Here is a 21,859-nt window from a genome sequence, read left to right as displayed (position 1 = left end):
ATTGGTCTCATCTGGCACAAGGGGGCTGATGATAAAAGGGTCCGGGTCTCTCCTCACCTCTTCTAGGCACCGCTTCTGCGTGGTGCTTCCCCCGCCGGCTGGCTTGCCTCTTGCCTCATACTAAGGCCAGGTGCAGCACAGAGGAACACAGAGAGTGTCAAACACTGTGATTCTGTTTACTTTCCATTTATTCACATTTCATGGATTGATACACTTCCTCAATGGGATCATTCAAAAACTAATACAAACTGAGATCACATTGTCCAACGATTCAAGTATTTTAGAGAACGATTTCCGATTTAAAATAGAAAGCAAACAATTTATCCATCTGATTGCTGAGAAGTTTCCTGCCTCTGCCATAGCTGTGTCCGCATCAAACAGAGAGGCCTCAGCCTGGACCATCACTGCCACCCGCCACCGACACACGGAGGCCCTGTGCTCAGAACACCGAGTGGGAAGAAAGGTTTTGACGGGCTCCTCACCGTCACCAGCTGGACAAATCCGTTTCTACTGAAAAGCCCTCACTTCCAGAACGAGAATGGATCCTAGGGGTTTGGGAGTAAAGCCCTTTAGTCTGGAAATCTGCAAAGCCTTCAAATGCACTGTGCCTACATTTGGACTGTTCTGAAATATAAGGGTATCTGACAAATGCTCAAAACAAGCAACTTGTTTACCTTTAAAACTAAACCAAAGGAGCTGTCTCAGTGAAAACTGGTTCTGAACTCTTAACAGTAAGGTAGAATGTTAGTTTTTTTTGCTCTACCCCAGAACAGGTAGATATTTTTTGGCATGCAGCATATCAAAAATACAATTTAGAATTGAAACTGTAAAACAATAATCCTTTTAAGGAAAATCAGTCCATAAACAGACCTGTCCTTCCATGGAAAACACAATCTAAACTTTAAAAACTGGACACGCGTTTTAGCCTGTAATTCTAACAATGCAGACATTTACACACAACATAACATTCAATGTTTTGCTTAATGGGAATGCTCAGAAGGAGATGAACGAACAGCGGTTTAAAAACAAAAAGGCCACTGGGATACTCAGTGTTTGTCAAGAGATAACACAATCTGATTTAGAATTAAAGATATATACACCCTTTAGGCCACACTTATGACACACTCTTTCTAGATTCTCAAACTAAAGACAAAAATTTTAGTCCACATTAAACATTTTAAAGCCTAATTGCTAATAATTTGTTAAAAATAAATCTAAACCCACAGGGCAGAACTGAGGTGTTACACAGGGGATGAAAAGGCAAGCCCTCCAGGGGCCAAGGAGCCCCTCCCCCAGTAACAATACCGGGACTGAGAGTTTACAGTGAAATCCACATGCGCGTATTAGGCTCTTTTACACTAATACATAATTAAAGTGGAGACTGGCAAGTTCCTAAAGAGTAAGAGTGATTTTAAGAAAATATCACATTTTGACTTATGGCGGGCACATCACATTTCCCCCTGTAATCTTCACTTTAACAGTACAGTCTTAGCAAGAACTTGCTGGGAATGTTAGGAAAAAGAAAGCCACACATATCCAGCAATTTAAAAAGACAAACTATTTTTACCCAGGGGTGGGGGGGTGGATGGGGGTGTGAAGAGTTAATCCAATCATGACTTTCATGCCATTTTTGGTGAACATTCCGCATCGCATGCAAAAGCAAGCAGAAGGATGCACTGAAGGGTCCCCAACGAGGTGTGTGAGCCTTACTTTCTGGTGGGACCCAGGAGCACGCGCAGCTAAGCTGTGACCTGCTGAGGTCTGTCCCCCTTATTTCCTCAGCCCGTTAGCAGCTGGATAACCCTAAGGTCAACAGGGCAGGGCCAGGGTTACTTTAACAGCATCCGCCACCAGTTGACTAAACTCCTCATGAATACTCCCAGTTGTAAAAAGAAAGAGCGAGGTGACCGCCCCTCCCCTCAACCTCACGCCACACCCGGGATGATGCCACCCCCACCCAAGACAGCGAGCGCCTCCCTCTGTGAGTGTCCGGACGAGGTCGCACACTGGGCAGCGAGCTGCAGCGCAGGTGTCGTGAGGCACTGGCGCGACTACCTGACCTCAGGTGCTTAAGAGTGACACATCGCAAAATGGATTCCCCGCCTCCTGTACCTCTAAAAGTTAAAGCTTTTTTTCTTTTTAAATAAAAGCAGCTGTACTATCTACACTGATTTTGACTTTTTTTAAAGTCAGAGACATCACGTGCTGAAGATCATAATATACGCATGTGAGCCCTCGGGCACGGACCCTGAGCCTTTCAACAAGATCATCTGGTACCAGCATTAAGGATTCATGAGGAATGAATGAAAGCGGACATTTAGAACTTTACCTCTAGTTCATATGACCAGAGTCTTCAAAGAACCCTAGTGTTAGTTACCTGACAGCTATGGAGAAGTGGGTATTCGTGTGTGTACCCATGGCTCCCTTCCAAATGGACATACTGAATATCTTACTTTTTAAAAAGTAAATGGAAATTTCAGTATCAAATGCAGAATACACTGCTGTCTAAAAGTTAAAGGCAACATTTACACACGGTTTTCTCTTCCATTTCCTTATTGCATGTTTCCTGGTTAGTTCACACGGCTCCTGTGTAATAAAACCCCTATGATTTAATAAGTTTAGGTTTTAGATCCATAGGGTTCACCATGGGACAAACAACCAAGAGCATATTCTCTTCCTTTTGTTGTATGCTTTAACCCTTTCTTTTCTATAAGGGTCTACAAACTACAAATTTGTGCTTTTAAATCTCATTCCTGGCAATCCCCCCCATCCCATTTGTCTCCAGGGGGATACAGAAGTAAGAGCACCTCATGAATAAACCTACAAGACCAAAGAACAAGCTACTCATTTCCGTTTAAAATGAAACAGCAGTTCCAGAATCACAGTAAAGCAGCCGATGGGGTTAGAGGCCAGCGTCCACACAGAAAAAGCTGAAGGCAAACATTCAGTGCTCACATTTCAGCTGTAAAATAACACAATAAAGCAAAGCAACATCTCCGCCACAGCACGGCAGCACGGTTCACGTGGACACACGTCAGCCAAGCCCGCCAGAAAGACCGCTACAGGCAAGCTCCCTTCTGGACACGCCGCCGTGAGAAGCCGCGCCGGTGGCGGCAGCTGACCCCAAACCCCTGGATCGGAAAAGCCTTTGGGAAATCTAATCGATACCCTGATTTCAGTCCATTAAGAAATCACCTGTGGTTAGTTTAATAAATGAACATTAAAAATCTTCCAAAAATTTCCTTTCAAATGTATTTCACACATTAGACAGTTCTTAAGAAGGGAGAATACAGTTTCTTGACACTTAACTTCAAAGGTTTTATTGGCCATATTAATCTTCCTCACAAAACTTTTAAGTTATCTATAAGCCCTAGAATGTCAAAGTAGGAAGACAAGAAAACTAAGTTTAGGGGGCGGTGGGGAAGCAGCAACTCGGCAACAACTCCTCAGCCGAAGTGTGTTCAGGCATCCTTTTTCTCCTGTAAAATTCTGTGCAGCTCATCTGCATCCTCGCTTGTTTTTACCCGAATTAACATGGTAACTGGGGTGGTGGCGTTTTTCTCATCAATGGGTGGGTTTGGAACGCAGACAATAAGCACATTGTTTTTCCCTGTGCGAGTACACGGCATATTGGGCGGAATCAGAACATTGAGCAGTATGTTGCCTGCATTTAAACACAGGGAAAAAACGCATCAAAATATATAAACTATAGTTCTGTGAAACTACAGCTTTAACAGGCTAAACATTAAACACCGGAGCAACTTATACTTAATGGAGCCACAGGAATGTCCTAAGGATGGCCACAGTTCCCTGCCAGATGCCAGCACGGTGTCCCCGAGAGAGGACCGTGGGCCTCTGGCAGGAAGTGGACTGGGCCTCCCCGAGGAAGACCCACCTTCTGCACACCTGCCCCAAGTCTCCCACAATCATGGCAGCAGCCCTAAACCAGCAGCGCTTTAGAACACACCGTGCTTTCTTGCACTGCAGAAAAAACACGCCAGCATGACGTGGAGGCTTCACTATGTCATTCGAACAGAGAACGGTCAGCAGAAAAACGGCTCTGTCAGAGGCCAGCACCGCTCACAGGGTGAGAGTGATGTTGCTATGATAGTATCACAAATTGGTCAAGTCCACAGGAAAGAAGACTCACACAAGTTTCTTTCCAGGACACAGTCTGGTGTAGTCTGCCACCACCGACCACTTCCCCTTAGACCCGCCCTGAGCCCAGCCACTACCTCTTCCTTTCAGAGGACTGTTTTAAGGGTAAAGCTGGAGGATGGGGTAAAGGGTGGACAGCAACGAGTTAATGAATATTTGGTACATAAAAAGGATTCCTTTAAAACAGTTAATTTCCCTTGTGTGTTTACTAAACCATCCGATTTACCTGTAGCTTCTTAGTCACATACCTAGCACAAAGGAAAATGAAAACCATTTCAGTTACTTCTTGGCAATAGCTTTCAATACATCCAGGTTTTCTTATACACTACTACCCCGGTACTCGACTAAATCTATAATCAGTAAGTACAGGATGAATTTGGCCTGAACAAACTCTATTCCGTTCCAAAGAACACATTAATATACTTGAAAATCTCGACTAAATCAGCAAAGGGCTTTTACATACTATGTGATTATGATTATTTTGTACCACCTGAAAAGAAAGATACCCACCTAAATTGGTGTCTGCCCGCACTAAAAGCTGTGTCTTCTGATTAGCCGTAGGTTTTAAATGTAGAGTGCCTACACCCTTCTCTTTAAATTCATTGTCTTTCTTGTAAAATAGTTTACACCTACAGAGAAAAATAGGTATGATCAGACACTCAATGACAGATCACAACAGTCACAGTTTTCTAACAGCCCCTGTTCACACTTGTGTGGAAGTCTGTTATTAAATGACAGCAGAGGAAGCTTAGGAAGAGCCTTCTACTGACCCAGATCAGGTCTGGACACAGGCAGGTAAGAGAATCTGGTGAGACAGGCTGGAGTCCCTCCATATTTTTTTCTATTATACAGTGGGTCCTATACAACTCTTTAACAACGCTTCTGAAACCATCTTTTCTCAAAAGTCAGTCAAAATCACAGCCAAGCATCCCACACCTCCCTGACGTGCTCTTTCGGCCCTGAGCTCAAAAGAACTGACCTGGTCCTTAAAGAAGAGGAACAAATAAAGAACACACACTCTGCCACACAAACACCACCCCCCTTTCCTACTTCTTATTTTTGAATTCTCTTCAGGACTCCTTCAATTTTTGATCTCCCAAGATGTTGAAATAAGTCTGGAAACATGCCTAAGCAAGGCCTAAAATAATGCTGTCAAATGTTTCCCCAGCCTCCTGTCACACATCTCCTTAGGTTATTAATAAACAAATCAAAACTACTGCCTGTTCCTTTGATTTACTCTGATTAGAAAAAAACCCTTGGGAATCCCCTGGCGGTCCAGTGGTTAGGACACGGCGCTTTCACTGCTGGGGCCCGGGTTCAATCCCTGGTCGGGGAACTAAGATCACACAAGCTGTGCGGTGTAGACAAAAAAAAAAAAAGGGAAAAAAATCTCAAGTCAGGGTCATTCTTTTACCTCATCTGTGTAATTAAATCTTTAAACAGGCAAAAGGAATTGCTGGTTTCTTTTAAAAGTTCTCAAAAATAAACAACATTTGGGAATCCCACAGGATTTGGTGATTCACACTATGAAAATTGCTGACTTAAGTCTGCAATGTTTGTATTAGAAAAACACATCCAGGGAAGCTTCTAAAAGGGCACAAATGTTTTTCAGTAAATATCTTTGTTAAAAAGCACGAATTTCATTGAGAGATAATTCAAAATTTCTCTTCAGCCTTCTACTGAAATCAGCAGCTCTCATTAGACAAACAAAAAACAAAAAGCCCAAACCAGCTCTCATCATCGAGGGAAAGAGAAAGTATTTACACATCCTTAACGGGAAGGAGCGGCTGCTGTGGAGAACTTCTTGGCTGTGAGAATATCCACAAAGGTTAATGTGTCTCTAGGAAGGAATCCGAGATGCCACCTAATTTAAGAGCAGAAGTAAAACCAAACCTCAAATCAGTGACCAGGTGACTGTCTTTGTAGGGGAAGGAGGAGGGGAAGAGAAGAAAGGAGAAAAAGGGAGAGAATGATGAGATGAGACTGGGGCAGGAAGATCAAAAAGAAAAGACTGTCTCTAAAGCACCTGAAAAGCAGAAGAGAGCTAAACTAACAGAAAAGAGTAGGACACGCCCAGCAGGAAATTTTTAGAGTCGGTTATTTTTAAATAAACAGGCTAAGAATTCTTCCTTGTTCCAATTCAAAGAATGGGCACAGCCTGACCCCAGGATGGGACGCCCAGTAAGTGCTGCAGGGACAATGTCGCCTGCGCTCTCCAGCCAGAAGCCTCTTTCCACGTCTCTGAAAAGTGGAATTCCCGTGACCGTTACTTACTTTTTGGAGTAAAAAGCATCTTCTTCTCTTACTTCAGTAACTACTACTTTGGGGGGCTCATCACTCTCCTCTTCATCTCCACCTTTTATAAAAACAACACTAACTCAGTAAGAGTCAAATCAAGAGCTTGAAAGTGTGACAAAAGAAGTTCGTTACCTACACCCCCCAACCTACAAATTCCATGTAAGCTGATACAGAAACTGAAACACAATCTAATCGTGTGGGGGCGGGGTAAGGAGGCACTCACTGGATTTCTGCAGAAAGCCTTTGAATCCAAGTGTCTGTGCTTGTATTCAGTGAACAGGCAAACTCACACAGGAAAACAATCAGTCAACACTCACATATACTCAGATTACCCACTGGGAAATAAAAACCTCAGATGGGCTTCCAACACTTTCATCCCCGAATGCTCCTGTGACTGTAGCTGCATCAGGCCAAGGAATAACCAATGAGAGCAATGACCAAAGACAATGGAGAAAATAACAACTTTACAGGACAAGTTGTCAGAGAAATTAGTCCAAAGCCACCTGTAAGCAACTTAAGCTCTGTCTGGGCCACCACGCCCCTGGACATGCTGGTACCACGGGCACCCTCCCGGGCTGAGTCCAACAGCACTTCCCTTCACTCCAGTGCCTCAACCTCAGGGGAGAGCTAAGTCACTGCTGGACACAAATTACAATCCCCTTAAGGAGAAGGCAACTGCATAAAACTAAGAAAAACAGTTCTGGTGCTCAAACAATTCAGGTCACAAACTCATTTTGATTTTAAGAAGGCACTCCTGAGTTAGGCCCTCCAGCGTGGGGCCCGGGCATCTTTTTTTTTGGTACGTGGGCCTCTCACTGTTGTGGCCTCTCCCGTTGCGGAGCACAGGCTCCGGACGCACAGGCTCAGCGGCCATGGCTCACGGGCCCAGCCGCTCCGCGGCATGTGGAATCTTCCCGTACCGGGGCACGAACCCGCGTCCCCTGCATCGGCAGGCGGACTCCCAACCACTGCGCCACCAGGGAAGCCCCGGGCATGTGTTATTTTAACAAGCTCTCCAAGTCTTCCTGTGCGTAAGATGTGTTAACCGCAAGATAAGGAGTAAGTGCTTTATGGAGGGGCATCCTGCTGAGACGGAGACTTAATTCAAACTCGACATCCCTTCCACAAGCGGCAGAGCCCCTGTGACTATGACAGACTCTCCCTCTGTCGTATTTAGGGCAGAGAAGAGGGGACTTCTTTATTCTATGCTTTGCCCTGGAGGGCCCTTACCTGAGGATACAGGTGAGGAGGGCAAGGCAACATAAGGAGAGTTTCCCTCCAGGTAGGAAAACATAGTATTTAACGGCCCACTGGCAACTGCAGTTTTCCTTCTCGAGGATCAATATGCCGATGCCAGAGAGACGTACTTTTAACTGCTTGTAAGTAAGAGCCTGCATACACACAGTTTGTTCACAACCACCATGTGGTGAAGAGGGATTATGATACAACCCCTCTTTTCAGGGAGCTAAGAACCACATAGGGAGTGGAGGGGCTGGGATTAAGGCCTGGTTTGGGGCACTAACATGACACACCACAGAAACTTCTAGAAAGGTGGCTGCAATCCAGACACCTCTTGGGAAAACACTGTCAATTTGTTCCCCCACAGCTATGAAGTCTACCTTTTTTAGAGTATGGTTTTGCCGTGTGAATTTATTTATAAGCAAATCTCTTAAAAACAAACAATTCAGTGAACGTCCATCATGAATTTTTCAATAAAATACAATTTTTTTTAATGGAAAGCCAAGTATTTGATAATTTTCAAAGTCACTGTGCCAGATGTTTTTATATTATTTTTATTTTCATACTCTTAATCCTTAAAATAACCCTACCAAATTGGTCTTACTCCATTTCACGAATAAGGAGACAGACTCAAAGGAGTTAATCAACTCTGTCCGGGATCACACTCACGTCGGGGAAATGATGGAGTTGTGACGCGAATCCAGATCCACCTCGTGCACAAGGCTACACTTTTCCCACCAAATACAGAACTCCCACAAACCTAGAAGACTTCCAGGGGTGACTCTGTGTTTACCTTTGCAGTCGCTGCCGCCAACTTCTGCTCGGCTCTCCAACGTTTTAGTGGAAAATGGTGAAGAAACTGGTTTACTCTGGGTAATATCTTTGCCAAATAAACTGGAGTTTCCAGAAGAAAATGAAAATCCAGTCAAGGGGCCAGAGTTTAAGGAGCCCAAAACAGAACTATCAATTTTCTTGCCGAAATTAAATGAGGCACTTGTTGCTCCTAGTGACGGGTCCTTGTTCTTTTCAGACACAGCCTCCACCTTCTTTTCAGATGTATCCTCAGTTTTGTTGCCATGAAACAAAAATGTTGACTCTTGCTGTAATTCTGTTGAACCAAACAGGGAAGGAGGCTGTGTTTCAACTGATACTTTGTTGGTTTCACCTTCAGAATTACTGCTGCCACTGTTCCCATGTTGCTGTTCGATGCTTGCTAAGTATTTCTCATAGTCTTTAAAGATAGGTGTCAGATCACAGAGCGGGTTCGTGTTCACGTGCTTCACAATCCAATCCCGAACAGAGCAGTTTAAGGCCGCCAACTGCTTATGATAGGCATTCCTGTGGCGGGCGGCACTGGAGGTAAGGCCAGAGGAGGCAGGCTGCTGACTGTCGCCATTAGTTTTGGGATTTGAAATCTTTTTATCGACCAAGGAGGTAGGGCCATTTACAGCAACAGACCCTACAGGAAATTACAGTTTTAAGCATTTATTCAGAAGCTGATTTAATTAAGTCATCTTGATTTTCACACCACTCTGTCCTCGTATTTTGTGCTTTTACTGTATCCCATTTTTGTGACAGTTCAGGAAGTATGTGCACATATAGTATTTGGAAACTAGTTATTACAAAAATCAAATCAAACATTATATATATGAATATATCTATTTTTTACATGCTTGCATTAAACCGCTATAATTTTAAAATAATCTCTTCCTTCAAAAGGATGGCTTTTTTTTTACCTATAACTGTCGAAATACTATGTTAGTACAAAACTTAATCCCCAAGGTTGTAAGGAGGAACATATATTAATGCAGTTAAAATCTTAATAGAAAGTACTTATCTTAATCACACTAAACATTCTGCCTAATTTAAATGAAACCGTATATACTCTTAGAATAACTAGCTAAGTATGATCCAATGAGTCAGGATCATTTCTAAGAACCAAAGATTTTAACCCATGATCCCATTCTCTGTTGTTAATCCCAAGACTTCTTGACCAATCCCCTCAAAACAGGATTAGGCAATCAACATGTCCTGGGCAAAATAAATCTAGACTGGGAACAGTAAGGTATGTGGCACACAGGAAATTCTTGGTACATTTATAATGAATGAGGGGGTGGGATGGGAGGCCTTTACAGAGGGTCTGCTAAGAGCTTCTTTTTCTCCTTTGACCCTTAGGTTGATTCTGAGGTCATTCTCATTTCGCAGTTGAAGATTTGGAGGCTCAAAGGTTAAGGAACTTCACCGAGGTCACACAAAGCTGGTAACTGGCAGAACTGAGAACAGAACCCATGTCTATTTTGGCCTGTGCTCTACTCAGTTACTCTGTAAAGAGCCAAAAGCTCCCTAATTTCCATCCCTTTCACCATTACCCTGTTTTTGCTCATACAGCCTCAGGACCCAGAAAAAGTACAAGAAAAACATCTTTGAAAGTTGTTTTTCATAGATCATCTTTACACAGATGTGACTCGGGGGAGAAGAACCTACTCACCAAAGGTGGCCTTGGTCTCGGTCGCTGTCCTTGCACTGGAGAAGGGAGGGGCACTAGTTATGCTGTTTCCGTTTGACAGTCCTTCCAAAGGCTTCCCTTCAGCGCCATTACCAAACCCAGAAAACCCTCCTCCTCCAGAAGGTATGACCAAACCTTTAAAGTCTTTAAAGGCCCCTCCACCATCAGACTGAAATATAAAGGAAGAGCACGCATTAGATAACTCTACTTTTTTGTCTCCAAATAAGCAAGTGAATGACAGTATTATCTTGGCTAAACAGTACCCAGAATCCTTATGCAACCATCATTAAAGGAAACTACCAGCACAAGCAGAAACAGAACATGGATTTTACTCGTGACAGCTTTGCAGCCCGAAGCTGCCTTCCTAAAACAGGAAGAATAGATGTAATTTACAGTGAAATAATTTTTTAAAATATATTTAGGATATAAAAGGTTAAAAAGACTAATTCAAATAAATTGATGGACTCACCACCGAGGCACAGAACTGTAACTAAAAACACATTCTCAACACAACTAAACCCCAAATGAAAGATTTTTCATATACTACTCAAAGACCCTTTGCCTAAGGAAGTTGTAGAAACATCAAGTGAGGTTAACTAAAAGTACTTTACCCACTACTTATAATTTCCTAAGAACTTTTGTTGCTTTCAGCCTGCTTTCAGTATACAGAAACTTGCAAAGTTGACTGAGTCCCAATTCTAGATTTTCCGTTAGTTGAGAAATCCAGAGGCAACATTTTTTTTTTTTTTTTTTTTGCAGTAGGCGGGCCTCTCACTGTTGTGGCCTCTCCCGTTGCGGAGCACAGGCTCCGGACGCGCAGGCTCAGCGGCCATGGCTCACAGGCCCAGCCGCTCCGCGGCATGTGGGATCTTCCCAGACCGGGGCACGAACCCACGTCCCCTGCATCGGCAGGCGGACTCTCAACCACTGCGCCACCAGGGAAGCCCCAGAGGCAACATTTTATTCCCAAGGTTTTCTCTGCTTTCTTTAGCAAGGTCTTTCTCGCAGACCTATCCTGCTGTTGGTAGCTCTCTCCCATCTCTAACCCAAGATGCTCTGGAAATGTTTGGCATGCCTTATGAAATTCTAACGCTGCTCTCTGCCCCTGGGCTGTGGTCTGCACTGTTTCTGCCTCTTCACTGTCACTTGTCCACAGCTGGCCCGTCCCTCCTTGAGCCTGTCTCCCCTAGGCATCTCGTTCTTCATCATGAATTTGCACTCTTAGACCTCTTCTCATTTCCCCTGGCTTCAACCTCCTTGATGCGGAAATTTCTCAGAGCTGCACCCACCTCTTACGCCACTTCCTGTTCTGAGTGGCCAATCAGTACACCTAGTGGTCTCCTAGAGAACTCCACTTGGATGTACCACAGGCCCTTGAAATACATTTTTCTTTTTTTTTTTTTTTAAGAGATGTGCATGGCAGCCCAGATGGCAGGAGAGTTTGGGGGAGAATGGATACATGGATATGGGGTGAGTCGCTTTGCTGTGCACCTGAAACTGTCACAATATTGTTAATTTGCTATACCCCAATATAAACTAAAAAGTTAAAAAAAAAAGAGAGATGTGCAATTTATTTATTTTTTTGGCCACACCTGGAGGCGTGTGGGATCTTAGTTCCCCGACCAGGGCTCGAACCTGCACCCCCTGAATTGAGAGGCGGAGTCTTAACCACCAGACTGCCAGGGAAGTCCCGAAATACATTTCTAAAACAAAATCGATCACCTCCTCCCTAATGAAGCTGTCCCTCCCCCCGGTATCTTCATGAAAGAGCCACCAAATGTAACTTGGCTCAACACCTACATCCAGCCAGTCACCAGTCTTAAGAATGAAATCAGGCCAGAAAAGAACTCGGAATAAAGAAAAACTGAACAGAGCCACCACAGAACATGCAGTTCCGTAGGTTTATTCCGAGGATGCCACCCAAGATGTTCAAACCAGCCTCTCCTGCCTGACAACAGATGTCCAGGTCACCAGGACAGCACTCACGTGTCTGGAATTTATTTGAGGGATGAGGACTATACTGGGGAAGAGTTATTAAACAAGGAGTGATAGCTGAATACTGACCACATGATTTCAGTTCACGAGTTATAACTCATCTTTTATCCTTTGGAACACAGGAATGAAACATTTTAATATACCATATTACACTAGAAGGAAAAACAAAATGGGCAACGCTTCTATTATTCTCAAAGGTATCAGCCTACCCACAGCTCGATCCTAGGGAGCAGACAACACTTTGAGAATATCCTGCATTTTCCTTTCTTACTTCCAACACCCACTTCCCCTGTTTCCTACTGCTATACTCTTTTCCCTCTTCATACTGTCACTCAACTCAAATTTGTCTACATCTATATCTTATTTCTGCAACTGGATAAGTTCCCTTTAAGGTACAGATCTCTTATTTATTTATTTATTTTTTCTTCTTTAATATAAAGTTATTTATTTTATTTTGTTTATTTTTGGCTGAGTTGGGTCTTTGTTGCTGTGCATGGGCTTCCTTTAGTTGTGGTGAGCGGGGGCTACTCTGCTGCGGTGCGCAGGCTTCTCATTGTGGTGGCTTCTCTTGTTGTGGAGCACGGGCTCTAGGCATGTGGGCTTCAGTAGTTGTGGCACATGGGCTCAGTGGTTGTGGCTCACGTGCTCTGGAGCGCAGGCTTGGTAGTTGTGGTGCATGGGCTTAGCTGCTCTGTGGCATGTGGGATCTTCCCGGACCAGGGCTGGAACCCGTGTCTCCTGCACTGGCAGGTGGATTCTTAACCACTGTGCCACCAGGGAAGTCCCAGATCTCATATTTATTATCTTTTTCTATCTCCCATGGTCTACACCAAGGATTTTCACAAATTCTTGGTGCACTAGGCATTTAAAAAAGCATTTATTAACAACCCAATAAAAAAATGGGCATAAGATCTAAACAGACATTTCCCCAAAGAAGACATACAGATGGCCAACAGGCACATAAAAAAATGTTCAACATCGCTAATTATTAGACAAATGCAAATCAAAACTATCAATACAATGAGGTATCACCTCACGCCGGTCAGAATGGCCACCATCAAAAAGTCTACAAGTAATAAATGCTGGAGAATGTGGAGAAAAAGGAACCCTCCTACACTGCTGGCAGGAATGTAAATTTGTGCAGCCACTATGGCGAACAGCATGGAGGTTACTTAAAAAAACTAAAAACTACCATACAATCCCACTCCTCGGCACATATCTGGACAAAACTATTGATATAATTCGAAAAGATACTTGTACCCTAATGTTCACTGCAGCACTATTTACAAGAGTCAAGACAGGGAAGCAACCCTAATGTCCACTGACAGATGACTGGATAAAGATGTGGTATATGTATACACAATGGAATGTTACTCAGCCATAAAAAAGAATGAAATAATACCATTTGCAGCAACATGGATGGACCTAGAGAATATCATAGTAAGTGAAGTAAGCCAAACAGAGAAAGACAAATATGATATCGCTTATATATGGAATCTAAAACAATGATACAAATGAACTTCCCTACAAAACAGAAATATGACTCACAGACTTAGAAAACAAACTTATGGTTACCAAAGGGGAAAGGTGGGGGGAGGGATAAATTACGAGTTTGGGATTAACATATATACAACACTACTATATATTAAATAGATAACCAACCAAGGAATTGCTGTACAACACAGGGAATTATACTCAATATCTTGTAATAATGAACTTAACAATGAAAAATCATTATATGTATTAAAAAAAAGACATTCTTGATAGATTACATAAAAGACAGTAATTAAAATAAAAGCATTTATTCATCTGACTGCTCCCAGAGGTGGAAACACTCTACAGCTCAGAAATCAAGTTAGCATTTAATACCAGAAGCTGTAAGAAAACACTCACTTCAAATCCAACATTCCTCCGCTTTGCTTTCTTTATGGCTCTATTCTTCAAGACTTCCTCACTGGCCACCGAGAATGTTCCCACCTGCAGGAGTGTACAAATTAATCAGCAACAAGATAAGGCCAAAAAGGAGATAAAATGCTGAACAAAAAAGCTAGACCAGACAAACTTATCAATATCTTCTGGTTTCTTTTTATTTTGGTTTGGTTTTTTTTTCCGGTACGCAGGCCTCTCACTGCTGTGGCCTCTCCTGTTGCAGAGCACAGGCTCCGGACATACAGGCTCAGCGACCATGGCTCACGGGCCCAGCCACTCCGCGGCATGTGGGATCTTCCCGGACCGGGGCACGAACTCGTGTCCCCTGCATCGGCAGGCGGACTCTCAACCACTGCGCCACCAGGGAAGCCTTCTTCTGCTTTTTAAGTAACACAAATTATGGAGAGGGCACGTTAAAGTTTACGTCTAGTATCTTGTGAATTCCAATGCTAGTCAGGTGAATCAGAAACCTTCCAGAAACTATAAATCCAGACTTTATCACAATTCAGAGACAAGAGCGCATACATCAAAGTTCTAAAAAGACCAAGATCGTCAAAACTTTGGCGCAAAGCTGTTCATGATCAATTCTTCGAATATGTCAAACATATTCAAAGACATTACCCAGATGCCCAAATCTAATCTCTTACAACTATGGTTTTTAAACATAAATTTTATGTTCATAATACATATTATTTTAAAGAAGAGCTTCGCCCATTTGCCCATGATCCAGAACACCACTGAGACTGGGACTCTAAGTAACCTGTTGGAAACCTGCTGAAAACCTTTCGCTTTACTTCAACCCTTCTTTTTACCCTGGAGGAATGGCATAAAATATTTTCTGTAAAAAGTTCTCATCTGTACTTATTTCAGATAATGCTAAACTTAAAGAGATCTCTACACCCACAGAAGGGACCATTTGGCTACACCTGACCCAAATTAAATGTAATGTCCTTCCACACTCATTTCATTAGAATCTGTCCAAATGGAAGTTTTTTCATTCCTGAAGTATTTTAATGTCAAAACAAATCATTATATGGTAGGCCCAGAATGTAACTGTGCCTAAAACCTGGAAAGAACTAAAGTTACCAAAGACTTGCTTAAAAAGTACCAAGTCAGTCAGAATTGTTAAAAGCTCTTTTAAAAGCCCATACTTGTGATTTTGGTTTCCCCAAACATACCAGTACACATATTTGTAAGGGAAAAAATATTAATATTAGGAAACAGATTGAGAAAAAAGGAGAACAGCAGCCTAAGAATTATCTTGGAAACACTTTTGCAAACTCTTGAAAATATACGCCTATTTTGTAACCTAGCACACGTCTACTAACTGGAAAGGCTAACTTCGTGCAGATTTCCTTAGTGAACTGGCCTGGGAGTATCACACTGCTGATGAGGCACTTTAGAAATGCAGCTGTGTTCTATTCTTTGTAAGACAAAAATTAAAAGATTTCCTCAGGGAAGACCATTTTTATTTTGTTAGGAAAGAAACTAGGCCATCTAAATTCTATTCCTATTAACGCAATTGTTGGGGGGTGGGGGATGGGGAGTGTCTTAAGAATATGAAATAAAATGGGCCTCCAAGAAGCATTACATTACAGTAAGGGAGGCGACCTCAATCTTCTAAAATCTAAAACTGTGAGCATGGCAGACTAAGACAGTGGTGGTGAACCACTTTTCAAGTTTGAGTGCTAGCACTAAGTTTACGTGCTTAGTGCTGGCTAAGTTTATGACTAGATCGTTCACTCACCCTTCAATCTGGGCTAAAACCATGGGTTTAGAATGCTCCAATGAAATGCTACACGAAATTCAGGAGGAAGGTGCTTCTACAAAGGAGCAGAGTATTTAGGGAACAGTTGCTAATGGAAAAGCACACCCAAATGTCATCAATTTCTAGACTAAGTACAGATCGTAAGAAACCAGACTATTTCCAGTTCTGGATGTTTTAAAAAGGCCTTTTAATTTTACCAGAGTCTTCACGAGGAATCCCAAAATGAATTTAAATTTGGAAGTAGAAGGAAATCATTCTTAGGGAAATTATTTCTTACCTCTTCTGCTTCATCTTCTTGATCCCAATTCCTATCCGTCAGTTCCTTCTCGGCAATTCTTTTGGCCATTTTTTCGAACCTAAAAGCAAAAAGATTAGAAGTAATAAGTTCACTTTTCTAGAATATGATTTAACTCTTACAAAGATTTTAAAAATTCACTCTAGCATGAAATGAGATAAAAACATTCCTGATACCAGTGGGCACTGCTTTAACGAGAACTCTGTAGCACTGTGGGGCTCCTAGTGTCACGAATCCAATAAAGATTACTGGAGGAGGCAGTGAGGTCCTCTAAGGCACAGTGAACAATATACTAAATCAACTGCATTTGAAAAAATTACAATGAAACACTGATTTTTAAAAATCAGAAATCTAAAGAACTGAATAATAATCAACAAATACTTAACTAACTTATTCCATGCAACTTATACTTACACAGAGTCTTGCTACAGGCAAGACATTTTTAATATTTAAAATTCTCTTAAGGATGATAAAGTACAACCTTAGTTAAGAATTTGAATAAGGTATTGGAATTACCTTCCCAACATGAGTACAGATGGCCCCTGACTTACAATGGTTCGCCTTGCAAGTTTTCAAGTTTACAATGGTGTGAAAGCAATACGCATTGAGTAGAAACCTTCTTTCAGATTTTGATCTTTTCTCAGGCTAACAATAGGCGGTATGATATTCTCTTGTGATGCTGGCCAGCGGCAGCAAGCCACAGCTTCCAGTCAGCCGGCCACGCCATCACAATCGATACACTTACAACCATTCTGTACCCATACAGTCGTTCTGTTTTTCATTTTCAGTACACTACTCAATAAATTACGAGATATTCAACACTACTATAAAACAGTCTTTATGTTAGATGATTTTGCCCAACTGTAGGCTAATGTAAGTGTTCTGAGTACATTTAAGGTAGGCTGAGCTATGATGTTCGGTAGGGTAGGTGCATTAAATGCATTTTCGACTTACAGTATTTTCATCTTACCATGGGTTTATTGTGACGAAACCCCAACATATGTTGAGGAAGATCTCTATTCATTTTTAGGCTACAAACAAGTTGACAGTAATCTATTTCCCAAGATTGAACATTTAATTACCCCAAATTGCATATTTCTAAGCTAGGACATCATTTAAAAGTTTAAAATATGATTAATATGGATGTGTTAACATTCCTAGAATTTTTAACTCTTCAAAAATAAGCCATCAGGGCTTCCCTGGTGGCGCAGTGGTTAAGAATCCACCTGCCAATGCAGGAGACAAGGGTTCGAGCCCTGGTCCGGGAAGATCCCACATGCCACGGAGCAACTAAGCCTGTGCGCCACAACTACTGAGCCTGCGCTCTACAGCCCGCAAGCCACAACTACTGAGCCTGCGCTCTACAGCCCGCAAGCCACAACTACTGAGCCCGCACGCCTAGAGCCCGTGCTCCACAAGAGAAGCCACAACAATGAGAAGCCCGCGCACCGCAATGAAGAGTAGCCCCCACTCGCCGCAACCAGAGAAAGCCCATACACAGCAACGAAGACCCAACACAGCCAAAAATAAAAATAAAATACATTTATAAAACAAAAAAAAGCCATCAGCTCAACTCCTTAAAAACCATGGTGTTACGGGGAGGAATAAGAGTCAGGGATTGACAGTATTATCTCTACGAGCACTTATTCAAGGTGGGTACTTGTATCCATCCCTTAAAATTTCCAATTTATTTTGTGATCCTAAGATCATAAATCCTTTGCTATTAAAAACAGAAACAATCAATGGAGAGCTCCACTGTGAGTGTTGTGCTGGATTCTTCCCTAACTTACCAGTTAAATGGACCAAAAAATTCCATTTCCTCTGCTACTTACCTTGCCCAGGAATTTATCAATTAGTTTGGAACACTAGCTAGCATTCCTGAAAACCAGCCTAGCTTCCTTCCTATAGTCCTTCCCCAGTCTCATTTGCCCTCAACACCACAACCCACCAGAGTAAGTTTCTAGAACCTCCTGGTCATTAAGATACAAACTTACACAACAGGCCTCTTGCCTTCCAAGATGGCCCACACTCTGTCTATGGAGTGTGTATCTCCCTGAATAAACCTTCTTTCACTCTACTATGTCTTGCTCTTGAATTCTTGCCTGCACAAAGCCAAGAACCCACACTTGGCGGCCATCCCAGGGACGCAGACATGACTTGGGATGTGACCATCCTCTCGCACCCCACTCTCTTTGCTGCAGCATCTTTTCTGGCACCCAGTGCGGGGCCTCCAAGGCCATCATCTCGATCCGCCTACTGGGCTATGGCTCTCCTCTGAAGGGAGGCTGGGCCTTATCCTGAGCCATGGAGATTCAAGCAGCCCGTTAAGGAGCAGCTGACGTCGCCTGCAGGATCTGCCAGAGACCAGTTCTCTGGCCGTGAAGAAGCGCACTGAGGCCAAGGCTTTTCCCCCTCAGTCTGTCTCATTCTCCTATTGCTCTATCTCTTCGGACTTGAAAAGATCCACCCAGATGACCACCAAACATCCAAATTAAGACTGCGCGGCAAGTAACTGACAACTCGGTTGGGTCTAAAGAACTCCTGCCAGGGGGCTTATCTGGTGGCGCAGTGGTTGAGAGTCTGCCTGCCAATGCAGGGGACACGGGTTCGAGCCCTGGTCTGGGAGGATCCCACATGCCACGGAGCAACTAGGCCCGTGAGCCACAACTACTGAGCCTGAGCGTCTGGAGCCTGTGCTCCGCAACAGGAGAGGCCACGATAGTGAGGCCGCGCACCGTGATGAAGAGTGGCCCCCGCTTGCCGCAACTAGAGAAAGCCGTCGCAGAGAAACGAAGACCCAGCAGCACAGCCAAAAAAAAAAAGAACTTACACATCACCCACTGCATGTTAGTATCTATAAAATAAAATTCAAATGCTGGCATTCCGAAGTCCTCCAAAATCTGACCCCCTGGTAGGGTAATCACAGAGGGCCTTTCAGCTTTTAATACTCTTCTAATAATCTCTCAATTTTTCTTGTACAAGTGCTTCTTTCTGATTACAGAATAAATGGTTTTAAAGTCCCAAATTCTAAAACATAAATGAGAATTAACGTAATTTTCATTCATTACCTGCAAATCCTCTTTTCTAATGCCTCCCTCCCAAACACTTGGTCAAGTTTTGCTATTAATCTTTGTCATCCAGAAAACAAATAAGGTACCCTTACACATAAATCCTTACTAAACTTGAACTGTTCAGAGGCCAGGTCTCTGTATGGATTCTTTTGGGCCATTTTCCTACTCAGTAACTAGCACCTCCACCAGAGGGCGGAAGAGGGGAGAATCTGAAACAGGCATTTTTTTGGCTATCAACTTAATAACTTAATAGGTATTAAGATTAACTGGCAAAAAGGGGTGGAGGTGAAAGTGCAAAACCTGTGATAAGCGTAAAATTGTAACACCTAACTCATACCCACAATTGAAGAGACAACTGGCATACGGAAACAACCTAAATTAATGTAGCTGCTTCTTGTTCCACCATATTTATCCCATCAATGACTAACCAGAGGGGCAGGTATCTTTGTTTCACTCACTCATGTACCTCAAATCCACTCCCCCACCCGCCCCCCCAATGGCTGACGGTCCGGCTGTTGCAGAATCAGAGATCTGCGGCACGATGTATTTGAGAAAATACTATAAAATGCTAGAATACAGTTTTGCCATTTTGTTGCTGGAGACCTTGGGCAAATTTTATTTAATTTTTGTGCTTCAGTTTCTTCATTTGTAGAACAGGGAGGTGTTGTGAAATTTAAATGAGATACACAAAAAGCCTAGTTTAGAACAGTGCCTGGAACAGAGGAAGGACTCAATAAATATTATTAAAGGAACAAGTTTTGTTAGAAGCAAGGGCTACAAAATACTACTTCTCCTAACTTAAAAGCTGTAGTGTGGGAAAAGAATTAACCTGAATTATGAGTCTGGCTTTAAAAAATACGTTACCAAATCCATATTTTATTTCAAAGCATGATACTTCAGACAATAATCTTCTTTTTATGCCAGAAGAGAAAAAGGAAAAAAAAATCCCTGTAAAGTACTTAACACAAAGTCTGGCACCTAGAGTCTTATGTGCTATTACGAAGAACTTAAAAAACATGTGGGCTTGTGGTTTAAAAGGCACCAAATTATGAAATGATTACTAGGTATGAAACATACCTTGTGATAGCAAATTGAAACTTTTGGTAATTGGAGAAAACTTTATTTGTGCCCGACATAGTGAGGTATGCGATCTCTACCACCTGGTGCTGCCCCACCCTTGGGGTTTAACTTCAGTCCACATCAGTTTTAAGATGGAAACAGATTTGAACATACTCGACGGTGTGATGCCCGGAGGAAAAAGGGAACATGGGGCCGGACCCCGGAAGCTGAAACGCTAAGGAAAAACGAAATCTCTAACACTGCTTCTTTTTTTTTTTTTTTTTTTGCGGTACGCGGGCGTCTCACTGTTGTGGCCTCTCCCGTTGCGGAGCACAGGCTCCGGACGCGCAGGCTCAGCGGCCATGGCTCAGGGGCCCAGCCGCTCCGCGGCATGTGGGATCTTCCCGGACCGGGGCACGAACCCGCGTCCCCTGCATCGGCAGGCAGACTCTCAACCGCCACCAGGGAAGCCCTCTAACACTGCTTCTTAATTGGACAGCCTAACGGGTGATCAGTGGCCTGAGACTGCAATAAGAAAGTGAAGCCAGACCAAGGTGGTGGTGGAAGGAGCTAAAAGAAAGAAACGAGTACCGAGAGGAACCGCTAGGAAATAAACCGAGGGGGCCTCGCCAGGACGGTCCGTGCCCGCTGCGGCTCCTGCCTCCACCAGGGCCGCAGGGGCCCTGCGCCCGGGCGGGCCTTACCCAAGTCGGGCCCCGCACCCAGCTCCTCCCTCCCAGGGTCCCCATTCCAGGCCCGGGTCCCGCACCCGGATCCCGGCTTCCTCCTCCCAGACCCGGGCCCCGCACCCCGGCTTCCGCGCTCGGCCCCCGCCCCTACCGCGCCACCCGCCCGCCTCTCACCTCGCCGGCGGCAGCCGCAGCCCTCGCTGGGTTGTGGGTGCGGCGAAGCCCGGGTGCGTAGCGGCGAGCAGGTGCGAGGTCGCGGCCGCGGCGCTCGGGTCTGAAGCGGCGCCCGGTCGCTTCCGGTGCTCTGAGAGCCTCGAAGGATTCGGTGGTCGGCAAGCCCTGAGACTCAAACACCATGTCCCTCGGGGACCTCGTCTCTCTGCGTTGGGCAGTGAGGGGGAGAGCCGTCCGTTCAGCAGGAGACAGTTGGGAGAACGGCGGCCCACACGCCCCACGCCGCCATTTTCTAACTCGAATCTACCCCTCACGACCAATTCGAAAAAAAGGGAGGAAAGAAACGCCCGCGTCTGGCTACTACGCAAGTGCGCCGGAGCCTTGGTTTGCAGCTCCTCCTACGGCGGCAGCGGGGCGTCACGCAGCGCATGCGCCCAACTGCTTTAAAAAAACGGCCGCCGGAGCGCTCCCTTCTCACGCATGCGCGCGCGCATGCGCGCACTCCACACGCCGGCCTCTAGGGCAACGGGTGCCGGCGGCCAGCGGTTAGCGCGCGTTGGTCACGTGTCGGCGGCCGTAAGCGTTTGAGACGTCCGCTCGCCGGTCGCTGGTGGTGGTGGGCGCGGCTGGGAGTCGCGAGGCGCCAGGGAGAGCGGGGTCAGTCAGGCAGTGTGGCCG

General features: G+C 44.2%; 1 protein-coding gene across 4 annotated transcripts; it reads right to left on the bottom strand.

Annotated features, from left to right (window-relative positions):
• Positions 1 to 170: 170 nt before the first annotated feature.
• NUP50 (nucleoporin 50) lies at positions 171 to 21,587 on the bottom strand. Of its 4 annotated transcripts, none has more exons than XM_004279581.3 (8): positions 21,182 to 21,587; positions 16,171 to 16,249; positions 14,090 to 14,173; positions 10,184 to 10,370; positions 8,489 to 9,154; positions 6,433 to 6,514; positions 4,669 to 4,787; positions 171 to 3,664 (listed from the first exon to the last, which is right to left on the bottom strand). In XM_004279581.3, the coding sequence occupies exons 2-8, from the start codon at positions 16,237 to 16,239 to the stop codon at positions 3,462 to 3,464; spliced, it is 1,410 nt and encodes a 469-aa protein (XP_004279629.1). In that variant the 5' UTR covers positions 16,240 to 16,249; positions 21,182 to 21,587; the 3' UTR covers positions 171 to 3,461. The 4 variants fall into 4 exon arrangements, with proteins under 4 accessions (XP_004279629.1, XP_033261119.1, XP_049551007.1 ...); XM_033405228.2 differs by having other exon boundaries at positions 171 to 545; positions 21,182 to 21,570; XM_012536592.3 differs by having other exon boundaries at positions 3,556 to 4,406; positions 21,182 to 21,570.
• Positions 21,588 to 21,859: the final 272 nt, after the last annotated feature.

This window comes from Orcinus orca, chromosome 11 (assembly GCF_937001465.1).
Source record: "Orcinus orca chromosome 11, mOrcOrc1.1, whole genome shotgun sequence".
NCBI classification, from domain to species: domain Eukaryota; kingdom Metazoa; phylum Chordata; class Mammalia; order Artiodactyla; family Delphinidae; genus Orcinus; species Orcinus orca.
The sequence above is the reverse complement of the archived record's forward strand: the minus strand, read 5'-3'. Positions and strand labels throughout refer to the sequence as shown.